This window comes from Astatotilapia calliptera, chromosome 5 (assembly GCF_964374335.1).
Source record: "Astatotilapia calliptera chromosome 5, fAstCal68.1, whole genome shotgun sequence".
NCBI lineage: Eukaryota > Metazoa > Chordata > Actinopteri > Cichliformes > Cichlidae > Astatotilapia > Astatotilapia calliptera.
Genome location: NC_137426.1, coordinates 19,027,265 through 19,046,342, shown reverse-complemented (window position 1 = coordinate 19,046,342; position 19,078 = coordinate 19,027,265). Strand labels below are relative to the sequence as shown.

The 19,078-nt window shown below is 38.4% G+C and overlaps 3 protein-coding genes across 7 annotated transcripts; all 3 read left to right on the top strand.

The window, feature by feature from the left end:
• Window positions 1-1,253: 1,253 nt before the first annotated feature.
• tusc2b (tumor suppressor 2, mitochondrial calcium regulator b) lies at window positions 1,254-4,201 on the top strand. Of its 2 annotated transcripts, none has more exons than XM_080301263.1 (4): window positions 1,254-1,361; window positions 2,062-2,306; window positions 3,194-3,314; window positions 3,411-4,201. In XM_080301263.1, exons 2-4 carry the CDS (start codon window positions 2,158-2,160, stop codon window positions 3,474-3,476), a joined length of 336 nt encoding a protein of 111 aa, XP_080157389.1. In that variant the 5' UTR covers window positions 1,254-1,361; window positions 2,062-2,157; the 3' UTR covers window positions 3,477-4,201. The 2 variants fall into 2 exon arrangements, with proteins under 2 accessions (XP_080157389.1, XP_026023575.1); XM_026167790.2 differs by having other exon boundaries at window positions 1,270-1,449.
• A 3,364-nt stretch (window positions 4,202-7,565) lies between these two features.
• hyal2b (hyaluronidase 2b) lies at window positions 7,566-11,757 on the top strand. Of its 4 annotated transcripts, none has more exons than XM_026167788.2 (4): window positions 7,566-7,711; window positions 9,185-10,168; window positions 10,624-10,713; window positions 10,803-11,757. In XM_026167788.2, exons 2-4 carry the CDS (start codon window positions 9,215-9,217, stop codon window positions 11,190-11,192), a joined length of 1,434 nt encoding a protein of 477 aa, XP_026023573.1. In that variant the 5' UTR covers window positions 7,566-7,711; window positions 9,185-9,214; the 3' UTR covers window positions 11,193-11,757. The 4 variants fall into 4 exon arrangements, with proteins under 4 accessions (XP_026023573.1, XP_026023572.1, XP_026023570.1 ...); XM_026167787.2 differs by lacking the exon at window positions 7,566-7,711 and adding an exon at window positions 8,562-8,717 and having other exon boundaries at window positions 10,803-11,333; XM_026167785.2 differs by lacking the exon at window positions 7,566-7,711 and adding an exon at window positions 8,659-8,799 and having other exon boundaries at window positions 10,803-11,333.
• A 2,938-nt stretch (window positions 11,758-14,695) lies between these two features.
• On the top strand, window positions 14,696-18,912 carry abhd14a (abhydrolase domain containing 14A). Its single transcript, XM_026167782.2, has 5 exons — window positions 14,696-14,931; window positions 15,650-15,930; window positions 16,088-16,203; window positions 17,922-18,157; window positions 18,386-18,912. Exons 2-5 carry the CDS (start codon window positions 15,668-15,670, stop codon window positions 18,566-18,568), a joined length of 798 nt encoding a protein of 265 aa, XP_026023567.1. The 5' UTR covers window positions 14,696-14,931; window positions 15,650-15,667; the 3' UTR covers window positions 18,569-18,912.
• Window positions 18,913-19,078: the final 166 nt, after the last annotated feature.

Here is a 19,078-nt window from a genome sequence, read left to right as displayed (position 1 = left end):
ATGTCAGCCTTGATTCTTCTAGAAGGGCTTTTGACAAAGTCTTTTGAATGTGGCTGAGATTAGGCGTCTACACAACAAACACACTCATGTGGGCCCACAGTGGGTAGGCGTGGGGCTGTGTGGACAGGGCAAACCCACCCCTCATTGCATGTGGGCCCAGTTGGGTGTGTTCACGCAGGGATAGCAGCAGTTTTATCCTTTGGAGACCCTAAAAAGTTTTCTGTGGACAGCCCACAATGTGCTTGCCTACAGAAAACTGCTTTGGGCCCCACATGGGCAAGTAGTTTTGTCTGTGTGAAGGTTTCTGTTGGCATCCCTTAGCAGCTTTGGATATCTGCAACCCACTGGTGATCAGATATGCCCTACTTCTCACCCTAAGTATCAAGACCCACAGTGAGCTGTTCACTGTAGGTCACCGTTGCTGCCTCTACTTCTAGCATCTTCATTATTACACTTGCCTCCCTCTCAGTCACATCCATAACATGCCATATCACAAAGCTCAAAACATCTGAAACTGCTTTCTTGAACATTACAACACTGGACCTTTGGCATGTGGTGTAACTGGATATTGAAATCATGGTTGAGCAGCTGACAAATCAGGAGCAACTGCGTGATGTTATCAACATGGTCCAAAATCTGAGGAATGTTTCTGGTGAATCAGTGCCATGAAAAATTAAGGCAGTTCTGAAGGCAAAAGGGAGTCCAGCCTGGTACTAATAAGGTGTAGTAAAGTGTCCAATAACTGTATATGTGGCAAGGGGTGGCTATACTATTGGCTCATGAGCACGGGTGTCAAACAGAAGACATGGGGGACCAGCAAAGACTCCAATCTGTCCCAAAGTTTGGCTTTGGAAAATGCAGAGAACATAAATTTTGGACTTTTAGTTTTATTTTGATAGGTTTTCCAGCTTTTCCTATTGATGAAGACCTCCATCTTGGTCATACTACACCAAAGTAATTCAGTTATAGATTTATGTAATTTGGCACATTTACTTCTTATAGTTTAATCCCAAAGAATCGTGCTGATCTTTTTTTTCCCATCTACTACAGCAGCATTTCTTTATTATGTAGAAAAAACAGAGAGGTGCTGTTGAATTAGCACTTCTTTTTTAATATTAAGCTATCTGAGGAATTAAATGTGTAGTTAAAATTCTATACACTTGAAAAAAGGGACAGTTTCACTAGTTTCGGCCCAACATGAGATCAAAACGGACAAGTCACTAGTACTATTATATTCCTGTCCATGTGATGGCGTTAGCTCACCACAGCGTCTCTGCACCAAGCTTCAGAGGGAAAGGACAGAAGAAGAACGTGGCCGTCAGATGGCATAAACAACTTAGCGTAGCTTTGTGTGATATGAGGTCTGTGCTTGTACAGAATTAGCGAGCCAGTAACATAAATTCATCAAAGAGAAATTCTTACCTACGAGCACACTGCTGCGCAATTTAGGTATGTGCTCCGCTAAGCTAAAGCGACGAGGAACAGCACGAACTGTTAAATCAGTCCATGCTAGCCCATGGCGACGTCAGTAAATGTTATTTTGTTTAGGAACATGTTGACCTGGCTAATGCTAGTATAAAAGCTAATGGTGATGTTAGCAGACGGTACATAAAGTGACATAAAAGCAGCTACGATTAGCGCAGCCGGGATAAGTTTCTCAGCACTGGTGACAAACTGATCTTGGTGTCGGGAAAGGCTTACTAGCTAACTGCTATGGCTTCAAAATGTTACCGAGTCTTCTACTAGACAGATAGAAGCAGATATTCATGTTGTTGTGTTTGATTTAAACTCCATATCTAACCATTTGTAATTCGTGACACAGAAGCGTGACTGCGTGCGTGATTTTTGGCTGCTGTGTTATTCTAGCACCGTCATGCTTCTGGCCTACAGCAGAAAATGATCATAACTGAACTCAGTCCGGACTTGTCTTGTTTAAAGAAAAGTCAGGTCTCGGCCTTTCTTAAAGTAGCATTTTGTAAAAATGACTAAATAAATCAATACGTGCCATTATGTTTTGCCTGAAAGCAGCTAAAGCTACCCTTTATTTGCCACTTTTCACAGGTGTCACACCCTGAAGGCACATTTCATCTTGTACAGTAACACTGTAGCACCACTGGCAGCCTCGGGACCCGAGAAAATAATGTGCTGCAGCTGAAGATGGGAGGTAGCGGCTCCAAATCCAAAGGATTTTGGCCTTTTTCTGGCTCAGGTAGTTCAGACGATCCAACCAAAGATGGAAATGAGCAGACACTGGCAAGAGTTCGAAGTTTCCCGGGTGCCACTCCTTTTGTCTTTACAAGAAGAAGGTAAATGTAATGTCGTCATACACCAAGACACTCATTTATGACATTGTTGTTGACTTGTGTCGTTTTTAATTAGCAGTCTGTGGGTTTTTGAGTAGACTGAGGTTCCAACTCAAAAGCAGTGCTCGAAAAGGATTGTTTCATGCATGTTGTCCAGCCTTATTTAAACTGGGCGATGTATGTGTGTGATGATTTTGCAAAGATTTTGAAAATATTTAACAGCAATGTGATACAGTGTGTTCTTTCGAAGGGGGGGAAATGTAAAGAATGGTTGAAAATGTTCTTTGTAAAAATGTTTTCGGTGAAAACAGAGTTACACATTCACCTTTGGCCAACACTATTGAGAGAGAAAAAGTCCTAAGATTTATGGTGTTTAACCAGTGAATCACACCAGATCAGCTGAGGTTGTTCTTCCTGCTAATGTGTCCACTATTTTGATTCTCCACACTGTATTTAGACTGGACACAAGCAGACTTTAACAGACCTGTAGTGGTTTTAACTACCCTCTTACGCACCACTTTTACACTGATCTGGTTGTTTGCTTTTCATTTTGTTTTGTTTTTTTTTTCCCCCTCACACTGTTAACCTTTTAAAACCAGCCGTTTAACCCACAGGAAGACACTGTTTTCATTTTAGCCAACATTTCTTTCTTTCTTTCTTTCTTTCTTCTTCTTTTTGCACATCACGCATGAATGGGAAGTGGCTTAAGGTGTATTCAGACACCTTAAGTTTGACATCTTAAAACCACACTTATGTGGATGTTCTTTGTGGTACACAAATTAGAGTATGTGGACCAGAAATATTTACACAATACGTGCGTAAGAAGCAAGCTAGCTTGTGTGTATTAAAAATAATTACTGTGCGCAAGTAATTTTGTGTCTTTGCTCCAGCTCAATGTTCTTTGATGAAGACGGTGACTTGGCCCATGAGTTCTACGAAGAGACGATTGTGACAAGAAACGGCCGTAAAAAAGCGAAGCTGAAGAAGATTCAGAAAAACCTCACACCTCAGGTGAGGAAATTAAGATTTTAAAGCAAGACTTTACACACTAATACCAGATCTCTGTAGCATATGTCCAAATCGTTTTATTTTCTCGTGTCCTCACAGGGAATTATAAAGCTGGACCATCCGTGCATCCATGTAGATTTCCCAGTTGTCATCTGTGAAGCCTGACAATGTCTGAGGAGCGTCTCGGACTAGCCACTGTGTCAACTCCGTCCTTCGGCTTCCACTGCAGATGGAAGCCCGAACCACCTTTCAAAATAACATGATCTCTTGATATATTTGATGCCCTTATGTGGACAGGCTGATGCATTGTGTGCTGAGCCTCTGCATGTGATCTGTTTTTGGCTTGTGTGCAGTTAAGACACAAAATAGGTCACCAGTAGGGATCTAGAATGGTGCCAAGCTGGGGAAAATCAGTTTACAGATCTTGGTTTGTGTGCATGTAAGTGTGACTGTGTGCAGATTTGGGATGACACATGACTGAGGCCTGAATATTTAGCAGTAGATTGTCTTCTGGTTTGATTCATAAAACTCAAAGAGCTGAAGGAGAATGTAATGTTCTTCCCTCCAAAGGGGTCTGAGCAAGAGTTGAAAAGTTGCCAGTGCACACTTACGTTTTTTGACATTATGACTCGCTTCATTATGCATGGAACAGGATCTACTTATGGGACAGCCCAATGAGTTGACAATCAGTGGCTCACAAACCCTTAATGTCACAATTTAATGTTGGAAGGACTGGCTTCAGTGACCTCAGAGCCACAAGATGTGCATCGCAGCAGTGAGTCTAATGACAGATCCTGTTGTTTTCTTTGCTGGTTTGACATACAATGTTTAACTTTTAATTTATTATAACTGTTTTTTAATTACAAAATAAAATGCTGAATTAAATCACATTCCTTTTCTGTATCCAAACTTTACAGATGAACATTTCAATGTACCGTAACTTCACATAATCACAGTTCATTATGAAATATTCCAGTAAAAATCAGTAAGAGCAGTGAAGACAAAAGAAGATTAACATGGACACTCGTGTTAATCTTTTGTGCTTTTTTTGGCCCTAGACAGTCGTCTGGGTTTCTATATTAACAGTGATGGATAGATAACTACAGTTTAATTACACAGAGGTCATGGTGGGAAATTAAGATCTTCTAGCAACGGGAGGGGGTTAAAGCCCCTGCCATATATGGTAACCACACCTGACATTTGTAATGTGGTTGGCTCTTGGAATTTAGACCTGCATGGGAATGGCATCAACTAATCTTGGAAACTATTCAGGTGCCTTCTGGGAATGTGGAGTCATGACTATAAAGCCATCAGTCTGGCCCTGGTGGACACTGCATTTTTCACGAGTTTTAATACAAGTAATCACATTAAATTATGTTATTAAAGGTTTTAAAATATTTCAAGTTTCGAGGATTGGATTGGAGTACTTTTAAGTTTTCAGTAGTTTGACTTGCCAAGGCTTTGCTATCCTGTTTGAATTTGACTTCAGTAAAAGAGTCAATTATTTAAAGAAAGATGAACTTTTATATAACTCTCAAAGCTCATAGAAACTATTTGCCAAATAATCCTTTATATAACAGGCAGTTGAATCTTTTTACAGAGTTTTTAAACACAGGAGTGAGCAGAAGGTGGATGTGTATTTCAAATGTCGCTCTTGACCTCCACCTACAACGAAGTTAGGCACTTGTAGAGGAAATTGCGATGGCAAACCAGCACTTGGAAGTAAAGCGTGTATAAGAGCATCTGCTAATGAGTTATGGATGAAGTTAAGACAGAAGTAAAGACTATCAATGCAGTCACCATGGGAAAGGGTTTTTTGACAAAGCTGTCTAATATTGCTCTTCTTAGAGGATAAAGAGTTTAGTGCCAAAATCCACTACACTTTATTGCTTTTATGAAGTGTCTCTGCTGCAGTCTTTGGGCTTTCCCCCTGCCCCCTCTGTGGGTACGTACTGTTTTCAGTCTGGGGAAGACATGCCATGTTATTACTTTTTTGTTGTTTATTTTCTCACAGCTGAACAAATATAAAAGGCCACAAGGTGAATTGCAGTCTCAGGATTAATGAAATTGACTCAGCAAACCACATATCCTCTGGTTTTGCTGACAGGTCACATGACATTTTAAGCCATGCAGTAATGTCAATATATTCTTTTGTCTTTTTAAAGGAGTATTTAAATTATTCCACCTTCTAATAGATATATCTGACAGCTTTTTCTTAAGGTGTAAGTAATAGCACAATTGGGTTATGAAGGTCAAGAATGAAAACGTGCTTTGTTGTTATAAGCATGTTGATGAGTTTTTCTATAAAAACTCTTTTCAAAGGAAAGAGTCGATAACTCAGATTGTGGAAAATAACTGGGTGGATTCTGATTAAGTGGAAAACGTGCACCTCAGTCTAGTTTACATTTCATTTGTTATTGCTGAAAACCAGACACAATAACAATCAGAGGTCACAAGCGGCAAAGTGTTACATGTTACTTGGAGTTTCTGGTGGACATTAAAAAATGCTCTTTTGGAATAATACATTTTGTGAAAAAGAAAAACACAGTTTCAACAATGTTCTTATCAAGATGTGTGGAAAGAGGCACCGAATGCAACGGGAAAGAGTCTGACAAGGGCAAAAAATGAGGACAGGACTATTTTTATATTCTGCGGACTGATGAGCGACATGACACGAGGCACAAAAAAGACAGGTGGAAGTAATAAATGCTACGAGACAGGAAGACTTAAACATGATACAGACAGAGTGGAAGACAGAAGGAACAAGCCCAGTGATGAGAAGGAGAAACAATACCAGCAAAATAATAAGATCAAAACAGGGACCAGAAACTCTGTAAAGTGTAAAGTAAAAAAGTAAAACTCAAAAGCTTTAACAAAAAAAAAACAACTTTTACATTATTTTATACTTTTAAATACATCAACTTTAAATACAGCAAATATCCTATTAACCAAATGTATTTAAGACTAGCTGTGCTTTAGAACGATGCTAATGGGGTGCCTCCCTAATACATAAACAAACATATTATTTCAAAAATTACAGTTTTATCTTTAGTCTTCTGACTGATAAAGGAGAGGTAGAGTTTACTGGACACGTATTAAATAAACAAATCAACAGAATAAACAGTTTAAGAAATTACCGTTTTAGCTGATTTTAAACAGAATTTATGCGTGTGTGTGTGTGTGTGTGTTAAACTAAAAAGGCTCTAATTTTCACTTCTACATATTGCAATGCTAAAAAATCTTAGAGCTCTAGACTAAATGTTTATTTGTATTCATAATGGATGGTGGGTGCTGTCACTTTGTTCCTGCTCAGGCTCCTCGAAAGCTGCTGTCTTTCTCTGAGCTCTCACCTTCATGCTCTAGCGTCTGGCCCTTCTCCACCTCCTCCCCTGATACTTATACATCTGACTCCCCTTCTACAATTTTGAGTACAATCCTTTCTGTCTCACTCAGCATTCTGCTTCCTGAAGTATGGGCGTAGGTTGAAAACGGGACTCCTGCTGTTTATAGTACTATTTCAGTACTAAGTTGATGTTAATCTCATATTTAAGATAGAAGAACATTTTTAGCAACACAAAGATAATATCTGCAAAGACATGAGTTAATCTCCTTTGTTGCTATAAAAAGTGGAAGCTGCAATGCCGGTCACTTTGAAGAAAGTCAGTGTTGTATGTTGGTCAAATCACTGCAAACAAAAAGCTCAGGCTGTCTTCTTGACAGCTCAGGAGGACACATATAGATTGCATACATTTTTTTTGAGAAAGAGGTCTCAGACTCCTGTTTCTCACAGAGGAGACTGAAAACTATGTTCAGATGCAGCCTAGCAGGAACCCACCACTTACAGTAATCTGATTTAATTAGCTGAAAGGGAGCAGCCTGTGTGTCTCCAAGTGTCACAGTAAGTATTAAATTACTGTGATATTACTTACCATGATCCTGACAACATATATTAGGATCCTCACACTGGATTATGTATTGTTTTGCAAAACCCAATGTGTTTGTGTGAATGTGGCCTACCCATGTAAAATTTACACTTGATTCATGTAAGACCCAGCAGGCAAAAATCCTGTTTGAGAAGTAAAGTCACACCACTGAGTTTTAGTGATGAAAGTAGCTTCCTATATTAACTACCACGCTTTAAAATTAAGACCAGGTAAGAATATAAAGTGAGGGGTTTGTACTTGCGTGTGCAACTTAGTGGTTAAGAGGTGGGGTTTCCTTGACATTTAAATAGCAATGAACAACTGTTTTTGTATCCTCTGTTAGACAGATCTCTTAGGAGAACTTTCTAGACTCTTGGCACAGAGCACAAGGACTGAGCTGTATTTATTTTTAACAAGTGGACAGCTTGATTGATCCACTTTCATTTGGAGATTATAAAGTAAAAGAAAAGACTGCTGGTAAGACACATAATTACTACTCTTTTAAAAAATGACAGTTTTAAAAAGAAATTGAAGGTATTCACAGCAGTGGCATAGCACTTTTTAGTGTTTAAAAAATGTTTAAAAAATATCTTGAGATGTATAACTGATGCTATCAATTTTATTTTAATGCAGGGGCACATGAGATGAGACATGAGAGTTTTTCTCGCTCTACACTGCCTAACAATTCAAATCAACCTCACTGTAAAAGTGACAAACTAAGCCTATAAACCTGAGAGGTCACCATTTCCAAAGTTTAGTATGATCTGCAGGTCATTTAAGCTAGTTGATGAAAATGCATCAATCATCTATAGTGCATATCGATTTAAATACACTATATCATGGATACTAGACTTTTTTAAGCAAAAACTTACGTATAGTTAATATTTTTTAGTTTGCATTTATTAAGCTCTTGTTTAAACAAAAGGAAGCAAAATAACCTTTCCATTCCACTTCCGAGTGCTGCAGTTCATCCATTCAGGTTAGGGTGATAATCAGATCTAAATCAGGAGCAAAACACTAGATTTTAATCTAAGATTCGCTTTTATCAGTGAAACTTCCTTCAGGGCAGAACTCGAAGAACAGGCTAACTTGATATTAATTCACGAGGAGGGGGGTAGGTTTTACTGCTATGTACATTTACCCTCAAATTCAAGCCATATGAAGCTGTGATCATGGTGAAATATTTTTATTCTGTAAAGTAATGTGAAATGATGGGAACACTGTTGGGAAGATAAACGGGAAAACGCGGATAAAATACGTCTTTCAATAACTGAACACCCCCCTACTCAGGAAGTAAATGCAATGAACTGTTGTTGCTCAACTCACCACTCCTGCCATGGTCTGGGAGAATTGATTAATTAGTAGTCATCGATATGCATAGAAAAAAGTGAGGTTATTCCTCACATGGCAGGGCAGTGGAAAATAACTTACCCGACGATTACATGAATGGAATAAACTTAACTTCTCGGCTTCAGCGGAACAGGTTAGAATGGACACGAAGAAGACAGCCGTTAGCTAACTTAGCACGGTAGTCCGTTTCAATGAAACTTTGAGCTAACGGCGAGGTAACGTTCGGTAATGTATTTATATAAAGTATATATATGTGTGTATATATATATTTTAACATTACATGTTTACCAGTAGCCTATTTAGCTAGCTTCCCACAACTATTTTCAAAGTAAGTAAAAGTAGTTTTAATTTCCTTCCTGAAGAATAGAGGAAGTTTTTTTGTATGACTTTATTTGGTATTATTTGAAAATACAAATGAGTAATGAGGTAATAATGTAGTAATAGCTCACAGAAACCTTCGTGAGCAAAGCAAGCGAGCTTTGCTTGCGAACGATTTCCATATCTATATATCTAAATATATAGATAATAGATTATAAATAGATTTGAACTATTTCGTTTAGGTTTTGGCTGAATTTAACAAAACTGCTTTGTCTTTTACAGACAAAGAGGGGTGAAGGGTGAGCTGTAACCATGGAGGCTGCATTTCACCCTTTCTTCACCACAACTGGCCAGCTGCCCTGGTTGCTTCTGACTGTGTTTACATCGTGGACAGCCTTTTGTTCTGCAGAAATAAAGCAGACAAGAAGGCCATTATATACCCAGAAGCCAGTTCTTCTTGCCTGGAATGCCCCAACACAGGAGTGTGAACCACGACATAGAGTAACCTTATCTTTGAGCCAGTTTGACATTGTAGCGACCCCCAATGAGGGCTTTGTGGGGCAAAACCTTACAATCTTCTATAAGGAACGTCTTGGGTTGTATCCCTATTATAAGCATGATGGCAGTGCGGTGAATGGAGGCCTTCCACAGCTTGTCAGCCTCACTGAGCACTCAAAAAAGATGCCCGAAGGCCTTAAAAAATACATAAAAGTGCCAGGGGCAAAAGGTTTGGCTGTTATTGACTGGGAGGAGTGGCGTCCTATATGGGTCAGAAATTGGGATGCTAAACTTATCTATCGAAATAAATCCTATGCAATGATAGCCAAAAAGAACCCTACATGGACCTCAAAACAAGTGGAGAAAGTTGCAGAACAAGAATTTGAGCTATCGGCTCAAAGATTCATGCAGGAGACTTTGAAACTGGCCAAGAATATGAGGCCCAATCAGCTGTGGGGCTTCTACCTGTTTCCAGATTGTTACAACCATGACTACAACAAGAATGGTCTGCAAAACTACACAGGCCACTGTCCTTCAGTGGAGGTGGACCGCAATAATCATCTCAACTGGTTGTGGATGGAATGTACAGCACTTTTCCCGTCAGTATACATGGAACCTGTGCTACGCTCAACGAGCCAAGGGCGCCTTTTTGTCCGGAACAGGGTGAAGGAGGCAATGCGCCTGGCATCTGTTGGGGATGGATTAGCACGTCCTGTTTATGTTTACACCCGACCTACCTATATCAGTCAAACGACTCTCCTAACTGAGGTTAGTTGGCTAGAACAGCATTTTATACAAGACGATTACACTTTGATCAATACAAGTGTGATTTAATTTAGATCATCATTATTATTATTATATTTACATTATGCAACAACACACAAGCAAACAAAGCCAACATTAGCCTAAATTTGATGAACATAAATATACTTTTTAAAAAATAAAACTATACCATCTGTTTCTGACGGAGACACACCAATTTGTTGTCCTTCACCACAATCATCTTCAGGTTCTCAATTTTAATTCTTTGGTGGAGTTATTATAAAATTAAATCAGTATTTATAGTCACTTACACCTTCCATATACAGGTGTTAGGAAATCTCATTCAACTGGCAACTAGACATTAGTACTGGATATAAAATGTGTGTATATTTGACTGTCCTACTAAAACACAGGTTACTGTATGATTTCACTGAACAGCCCTGAACTGTTTTTGTTTTTAGACAGATTTGGTCTCCACAATTGGTGAGAGTGTTGCACTTGGAGCTGCAGGTGTAATCTTCTGGGGCGACACCTCTCATGCAAGCAGCAGTGTAAGAACAGTATTTTCTATGCTTCTTTGATGCTGAACTGCTTGGTGATTAGTGGCAAGTCAAGTTAACGTTTCTTTTTTGTCTTCCAGGCCAACTGCTCAACCCTAAATGATTATCTTAAGGGACCGCTGGGTCGGTACCTGCTCAATGTGTCCACAGCAGCAGAGCACTGCAGTCATGTGCTATGTAATTTCAGCGGCCGCTGTTTTCGCAGAATATTGGACAGCGATATATATCTGCATCTCAGCCCTTCAACACACAAGATAACTAGTCAGAGTGGCCAGCTCAAGGTTACAGGAATGCTCAGCCAAACTGAGAAGACTTTTTTCCACAAGCACTTCCAGTGCCAGTGCTACAGTGGGTACAGGGGTGATGACTGTACTTTGAAAGAAAAAGAGCCCAATAGAGCCTCCTCTGTATTAGGGACTTGGCCTCTTTGCCTTTTACTTCCGCTCGGACTCCTTACTCTTCTACATTGAGGAAACAGAGACTAACTATTTTCTGTTTCAGCGAGCCTAGAAGTGGACAGTTTAGACTTTTATGCATAAATATGGAAATTATATTGATGCATTGACAATACCAAGTAATCTGAGACCTCCCCAAGCTGTTTTTGTCCTGGCATGCAGACCGATGGAACATAAATATCTGTGGGTAGCAAGTTGCAGCAACAACTTGCTGTCAGTCTGCCCCAGGGCAGCTGTAGCTTGCATCCACCAGTGTGTGAACATGAGAGTGAATGAATAGTGGAATTGTAAAGCACTTTGGGTGCCTAGAAAAGCGCTATATAAATGCAATCCATCATTATAACAATGGGCTGAAATGAATGTCCTACCACCAAGATTACCTTGTAGAAAATCATGCCTAAAATCAGTCTTTTCTCAAAGTAATCACCAGATAAATGGATGTTGAGTAGCTTTACAGGACCTTAGTGTAAATGTTTTACTGTCTCCATAGTGAAGAGAAGCCAAAGATATCTATTTTTGAAAGCTTTTTTTATGATTGGTTTAACATCAGAACAACAACACATGGCTTAAAGTAGAAAAAGTGGATAAAAGGGAACAGACGCACACATATTTACAGGTTATTGGTGCCTCGTGGCAAAACAGACACTACATTACAATAGTATTATATAGTATGAATATCAAGCTCTTAAGTGTCTTATTAATGAAATACAAGCCAGTCTTAAATCTCTTTTGTATTTTTTTGCTTAGAGAAACATCAAGGATGGACCTGCTTGTTTTCAGTTCAATATTGTGCCTTAACAGGGCTGAAACCAGCTCTCTTTTGCAGTTGCAGTCTTTATGTCCTTGCTTTATATTGATATAAACTCCATCATGGCTAACAATTTTATTATAACCGAACAGTGCAGAGCAAATACATACACGTTACAAGGTATCCATCAACTTAAATGGATATCACTGTGAAAACAGGTCATAAAACATTAGGAAATATATCAGACTGGCAATTTAAACACAACTTGACACTATAACTGACTGTAGTTTACACATTTGCCCAACAAGCCAAATAGCCCCCAGTTTGATCCTGGGAAGACAAAACGGATCGCTGTAGCGTTTCATCAGGAAGGGCATCCGGTATAAAAAATCTACCAAGTCAAACATGTGGAGCTAACGGCTGTGGCGACCCCTGAAAGCAGGGAGCAGCTAAAAGTTCAATATAACTGATTATAGCTGATTTCAGCTTGTGTCTGATGTACTGGAATAGGCTATATGTTCGCTCCATTCATAACCAAATGTATAGGATTGCTTTGAAATTGTTTGCAACTGTCTAACTGAATATTAGCCGACTGAAAAAAAATGTTGTGTCAAGGATCTTGCCGGTGATACTGTGTGAACAGCAATTACTGTAGGTACAAGTTCAGAATTGTTTGTTCCCAATATAGCTGAGCAGTTGCATGTTTTATACAGTAGGTACTAGTTTCAGTAGCTAAAATGAGTTATGAAAGAAGCCAGCAGGTGGTTTTTCACAAACACGGTAGTCTCAGAATTGCACAGCTGGTGTTGAATCGTGATGTTATATGTACTTATATTGCATAGGTCTTCAAGTTCTGCACTTTACTTTCATGCAGAGTTGGACTGGGTGTCATTACATGTCGTGAGGGACAAAACTGAGTGAATACTGTCAGTGCATGACAGTGCTATAGTGGCTTTTCGCGTGTAATGTGTCACATTGGAAATACTCTGTTTCACTGTGAATCTTGCTGAAAAGCAAAGGGTTGCCTCGATGGTTGTTATCTCTCTCCATCAGCTTTCATCTTATTTTTTTAAGAAGTATCCAAAAAAATTTAAGTCTTTTTTTTTTTAAATAATAAACATGATATTCTTCTACAGCAAATGTTTCTCAACATATTATTTCAAATAGTATGCAAAAAGCACAAAAATAAAGATCTTGCACGGTAAAACTTGACTAGAACGAGAACAAGAAGAACGTTTTTAACTATTTAAAGCAGATTTTGTGATTCTGTGATCAGTAATTATGTTCAATATTAAGATATAAATAATGTAACTGAAATGTACTGGTTATTGTTTCAAAGCAAATTAACAAAATCAAAGTGTTCTGTATTTAAAAATTTCATATTTGTCTTTTGCATTAGAGAATTACATTATTAAAATGTCTTTATATATGATTTCTTTGTCTGTTATTTCCTTACTCTTAGCAGAAAGGAGGTTCTGCTTTGTCAGGGAGATTCTGAGCGCAAAGTCATATGAAAAAGAGCTTTTAGAGCTACCTTTAGCAGCAGTCACTTGAAGTAAGCATTTTCTGTGTTCTGTGTGACTTTAACAGTTTGTCACATCATTGAGGAATTTTGGGAAACTTTTCTTTACATGGTTGCTTCAGTTCATACCTTCATTTACAGGCAGCACTCTTAAGGTCTCACAACAGCATTTCAATCAGATTGAGGTTCATGGTTGACTCAATGTTTGGATTAATGCCGTTTATTATAGTCAGGTCCTGTGGCACCAAAACAAACCCAAATCAACACCCCTCCACCACTGTGCTTTAATTCATATAAGAACACAAGTGAATTCTTAGTATGGAATATTTTTTAACAGAAATGACAAGTTCTGGTTGTGCATGAAATACCTTTTTTTAGGACAGCCTATCACAATTGACTTGCGGTTCAAGTACATAAAAAATGTCATAAAGATTTAAAGAGTTAAGTTTGATGTGAGATAGTACTAAAAGTATGGTCTTGAGTTTGGGGGTGTCCAGGTAGACATTTGAATTAGATTTCAGAGAAATGACTTTGGTTTATGGCTTCATCTTTTTCTTTTTTCAATTTTATAATGCTATTTTTTTTTCTATTTTATTTTTTTGCTATGTTTTTATCCTGTTTTATTTTTACTTTAATTATCTTGAGATGTTTTACCTTATAACATCATCCTAATATATTATAGTCAGTATTTATTTTATTTTTTTACTTATTTAATATTAAAAAAATATTATTGTAAAAATTTTACTTGAGATATTTGTTTTGTCATATTGTGTTTTATTTTATTGGAAAAAATACTGTACTTATATGCCAGTCTATCTTGTTATAGGTTGTAGGTTTTATACAGCGTCTGGGATAAATGGCGTGTACTGCATTTTACTTTAGAGCTTAACATTCTTTTGAGCGCTCAGTTACACTTTACATTTATTATTATTTTGTTTTATTTAATTTTTATTTCTGCAAGCTTTGTTAGGTTCATTTTCTAAAAGTAAACCAAGTATCCAAAACCTTTAAAAAACAAAAATAATTCACATCTTCGCTTTCGGGAAAGAAACTTTCAACGGGAAGTGCCGTTGAGATTAGTGTTGTGTGCAGCTCTTAAAGTGCTCCGACGAGAAAAAGTCGGTTTAAAATCGTGGTAGATTTAATTTATATCGGACAAAAATTCTTTAGAATGCGTTTGCGCTACTGTCTTTCTCGTCTGTTGGTTAATATCTCGTCTACTTTGAGTTTATCGGCAACCACTCGTTCATTGACCGGGTAATTGGTTTTACTTTGTTAGAAGAATAAAGATGTGCATCTGTGTTTAAGTACAATTTCTCCTCTCACTTTGAAAAGCTAAATTAGCCATCCAAACGAGCAGCGAACCGAAGCCTTTCAGCAACATTTCCCATCACTGGCAACCAGCAACGCCGAGGACGATGACGATAGAGAAGAAAGCCTCGCCCCTCCGCCACTGAACGTGTTTAATTACCTCCTCTGTGTCGGTATGTTGCTGCATAATGCAGGTCGCCTCCCGCTGCGTCCCATTGTGCGGGTTTAGCTAGTACCGGAGCAATACAATTAGCTGGTGCTAGCTGTCATTTTCATTTGGCTCGATTATATTGGTCGTCTTACTGTTTTGCACTGCAGCACCAAACAATTGGAGTCACTAATCCTGGCTGTATCTAGGTTTGTTTGTTCATTCTGTTACCTTGCAAATCCACCCGTCCCCAAACATTTTTGTCCAATTGACATTTATTAAGCACCTTTAGAGTGAACAGTGTCTCATGCGGGGTGTGCAAGGATTATTCATTTGCAGTCTGTCTCAGCTTGCATTTAGATGATTGTTTCCAAAGGATCTCACCTTCAATCTTTTAAGGAAAACCAATTCACTTCTAAATGTTAATGTCCACCTAATTAAGTGAAGAACTGCCAAGCAACAAACACTTTTTTGGTAGCTTTACATTAAAAATGTTACCAGTCAGCTCTATTTATTATATGTGAAGATGAAAATCAGCTGTGTTTATCAGCAATGTGACAGTAAATACTTTAACAATACAGGTGAAGTTTGCAATTTGTAACCACATATTGTGCAGGTAAAACCACAGGTCTGGGTACTAGTCCTTTCATCCATTTATACAGTGCCAGACGAATAGCACTATTGTGTGAACCGGAATAATATGAAGGGCTTTCAAACAATTTACTGTTTACCGCTTTCTCTAGATCTTTCATCTTGAGGAAATGAATTTCTTGCGCAATCGTCTCGTTGTTCTGGGCCTGGTATTGTTGGCCACGTTACTGCTCTACCTTCTGCTGCCATCCATTCGCCAGGGCAGCATGGAGCCATCCCTGGAAGCTCAAAAAATGGGGCTAATGGCCACCCCTCCTCTTCCACTTCCAACTATCAATGTGTCTATTCGCACCGGACAGCTGCCTGGAGACCCCCCGCTGTTCTTCCGAGAAGCTTTACCAGTGGATGGAGCTGGACGGCAGATACTGCCAAGGTGAGCTTATCTGAGGACATAGCATGCATTCCAGTTTTAATTAATATCAAACCAATTTACAAAATTAGTTAATAAACCAGATGGCGATGGTGATTATCACAGGATTGGTTTGTGTCTGCTCTAAAATCCCGGTTAACACAGTTATGTGTTTGTGCAGGCTGCAAATTGTCTTATTGCATGGTCAGGCCTTCACATCCAAAACCTGGGAAGAACTTGGTACCATGGCCCTGCTGGCAACTAATGGATATCAGGCCTTGGCGATGGACCTACCAGGTAAAACTTAAGTTGAATCAAATGTCACAAGCACTAAGAATTTGATATACCTTTATTAGTCCCACAAGGGGAAATTTCATGTGTCACTAGTGATGATCATCTTGCTTATTACAAGTATTTGCTATCGGACACAGTATATTAGTTACAAAATAATTACTTAAGTTTAATTATACAGTAAAACAATAAAACAAAGTTTGCACACTATTGGCCGTTCCTCAGTTATATGAAAACAAAATTATATTCACAATGAGAATTGAGTCAGTAAGTTTTATTAATGTATTGAGTTTATGAGATGAGTCGACTGACAGCATACATTTAAAGTAAAAAGTAGGCTACAGCAGTTTTCTCATGCACATTTTTGTAGTTATTCAATAGTGCAGTTGGTTTAGCAAGCTCCGGTTTCATGAGTTAATAGCGCACTCTTGTGGTTAAAAATATTTTTACCTGCATTGTATGATCGCAGACCTTGAAGCTCACTTCAGTCTAGTTTATCATACTTATGCTAGCCGATATATGAGCACTGATGTATGATTACGTATGTTATATGGATTGTTGGTACTCACTTTGTGATTAAGTACAGCATCCTTTCGGAAAAGGGCTTAAATGTGGGTTGATGTAAGCAGGACAAGCCTTACTTGAAATTTGATGTTTGCATGTAGTTTCCAACTCTGCTCCAAATCAAGGTGAACTGAGAAGCGGTCTGAGCAACCAGATTAACTAGAAACACCTAAAACGACAAAAGGGAATGCTGGAAAACACTTTAAAATCCCACTCTGCACACATTCCTAAATGATTGCTTTGTTTACAATGGACATGTATTAAAGCTGATTCAGATTTTTGCGTTTAGAAGTTCTCTCGGAAAACTGCTGTGGAAACTCTTTAGTTTGAAAACATTATCTCACTGAGTGAGTTATTTCATACGAGAAGTGAGGAAGAGCACAAATGTAAATGAAGGAGGCTAACCTGGAGGTTTATTTATTTTTGTAACCAGTTATCTTGTAAAGTGTTTTAGATGTGGTTTGAAAAAGAAAAGACCTAACCCCTGATACAAACCAGACTTTAATATATACATGTATACCTGACACCATGAGGAAAAGTAAAGAAAAACTTGAGCTTGTTGGTTTGGTGAACCACCAGCACACCTCACTCCAACAGGCTCTCCTGCACACAGTCCTCAATAATAAACTACTCTACAATACCGAACATTACGGCTAACGTCTCAGTTTTCCCATTTCAGTCCAGCTAGCCAGCAATGAATAACCGGTTATTGCTTAAGAGACAGAGAGTGAATGACAACAGTATATCTTTTATTTTTTTATTTTTTTTTGTGTATTTTATTATTAACATAAAACTCATTTATCAGCCAGGGGCAGCACAAAAGGGATTCCTTAGACTACGTTTTAGTTTTTTTCCCCTTGTTTTCCACCTTGTTATCAGTTCTCTCACTAGTTAGCGGACACAAACTAATGTCAGTCGATTAGCAATAACCAACCAACCCAGTGATGTCACATTCTGTACTCTCACAAGATGGTGCTACGCATGCTCGAAGAATTACTCGAAGAATAACTTTAAATACTTAAAAAAAATTTTCAGCTTAAACCTGTGAGAGTTTCTTGCACTAGGTGTAAATTAACTTTAATATATGTAGCGTAGTGTTGTAGTGTTATCTATTTAAGTTTATTTAAATTATATCCCCCTTCTTTTATATATATTTTAAGGATATGGAAAATCACCAGACTCGGAGTCTCTGAAGACTGACCAAAGTCGAGTGGATCTCCTTTCAAGGTTCATGGAGTCTTTGGGGGTGAGGGCAGCTGTGCTTTTGAGCCCATCGATGAGTGGACATTACTCCCTCCCCTTTCTCATGAAGAACAGTGCTCAGCTACACGGTTTTATCCCTATAGCACCAGTTGGGACCCGGAGTTACTCTGCACAGCAGTACCAAAATATTCAGGTGAGAGAGGCATAAATAATGATGCGATCTCTGAATACAATGACTATAAATACTTACTGTATTATAGACGCGCACCAGATAAGAAGTTAGCTCCGGGGGCGTCGGGCTAGCGATTTTATATATACATATATATATATATATATATATGTATATATATATATATATATATATATATGTTGTAGGATGGGTGTCTTCCTCTTTGACTTCTTAGTCCTGTGTCCTTTTCAGACTCCCACTCTGATTGTGTTTGGAGCACAGGACACAAATCTGGGTGCCCAGTCCCACAAGAACCTCATACAACTCCCAAATCACTTCGTGCTGAAGCTGGAAGGAGCGCGCCATGCCTGCTATATTGACAAAACCAGAGAATTTCACCAAGGATTGATTGAATTCCTCAGCAAACTGAAATGAGTGGCAGAATACCTGGGCTAGGATGGAATAGTCATTTTTTCTTTGAATGTAGTGACCTGGAAGTATAATAGGAGCTGATTGAAATCTCTACATACTAAAGAAAGTGCTTCAGTGCTTCCTTTTTTAACTCCTTTAGCATAGGATACACTGGACCATGCTTTGTGAAAGGGCAGTAGGTAAAGCCAACCCACAGTTCAAAGCGACACACCATCCAATTTTTCATGAAAATATAACTGAAAAATCATGCAGGTAAATGGTTCTATTTCAATCCAGCTCCAGTAGGTTCCATGTTATGCCATAACCTGCTGATATGTTTTAAACCATCAGTGACAGGCTATGATAAACCTACAGGCGACGTATGAACTCTAGGCTGCTGTAACTAAATTAGCTTTTATGTTGTTTCTCTCTGTAAAGAATTTAGATTTATTTAAAAAATATATATGAAGAAAGACATGAACTATATTAAAAATGATGATCAAAGTAAATCTAAGGTTTAGCCTTTAGGATTAT

Bases quoted from the DNA above. Each gene is read 5' to 3' on its own strand.
- tusc2b (XM_080301263.1), top strand. From the start codon at position 2,158: ATGGGAGGTAGCGGCTCCAAATCCAAAGGATTTTGGCCTTTTTCTGGC. The intron at 2,307-3,193 runs GTAAATGTAATG...TCTTTGCTCCAG, and splicing joins TTTGTCTTTACAAGAAGAAG to CTCAATGTTCTTTGATGAAG. The intron at 3,315-3,410 runs GTGAGGAAATTA...GTGTCCTCACAG, and splicing joins AGAAAAACCTCACACCTCAG to GGAATTATAAAGCTGGACCA.
- hyal2b (XM_026167788.2), top strand. From the start codon at position 9,215: ATGGAGGCTGCATTTCACCCTTTCTTCACCACAACTGGCCAGCTGCCC. The intron at 10,169-10,623 runs GTTAGTTGGCTA...TTTTGTTTTTAG, and splicing joins AAACGACTCTCCTAACTGAG to ACAGATTTGGTCTCCACAAT. The intron at 10,714-10,802 runs GTAAGAACAGTA...TTTGTCTTCCAG, and splicing joins CCTCTCATGCAAGCAGCAGT to GCCAACTGCTCAACCCTAAA.
- abhd14a (XM_026167782.2), top strand. From the start codon at position 15,668: ATGAATTTCTTGCGCAATCGTCTCGTTGTTCTGGGCCTGGTATTGTTG. The intron at 15,931-16,087 runs GTGAGCTTATCT...GTGTTTGTGCAG, and splicing joins GGACGGCAGATACTGCCAAG to GCTGCAAATTGTCTTATTGC. The intron at 18,158-18,385 runs GTGAGAGAGGCA...TGTCCTTTTCAG, and splicing joins AGCAGTACCAAAATATTCAG to ACTCCCACTCTGATTGTGTT.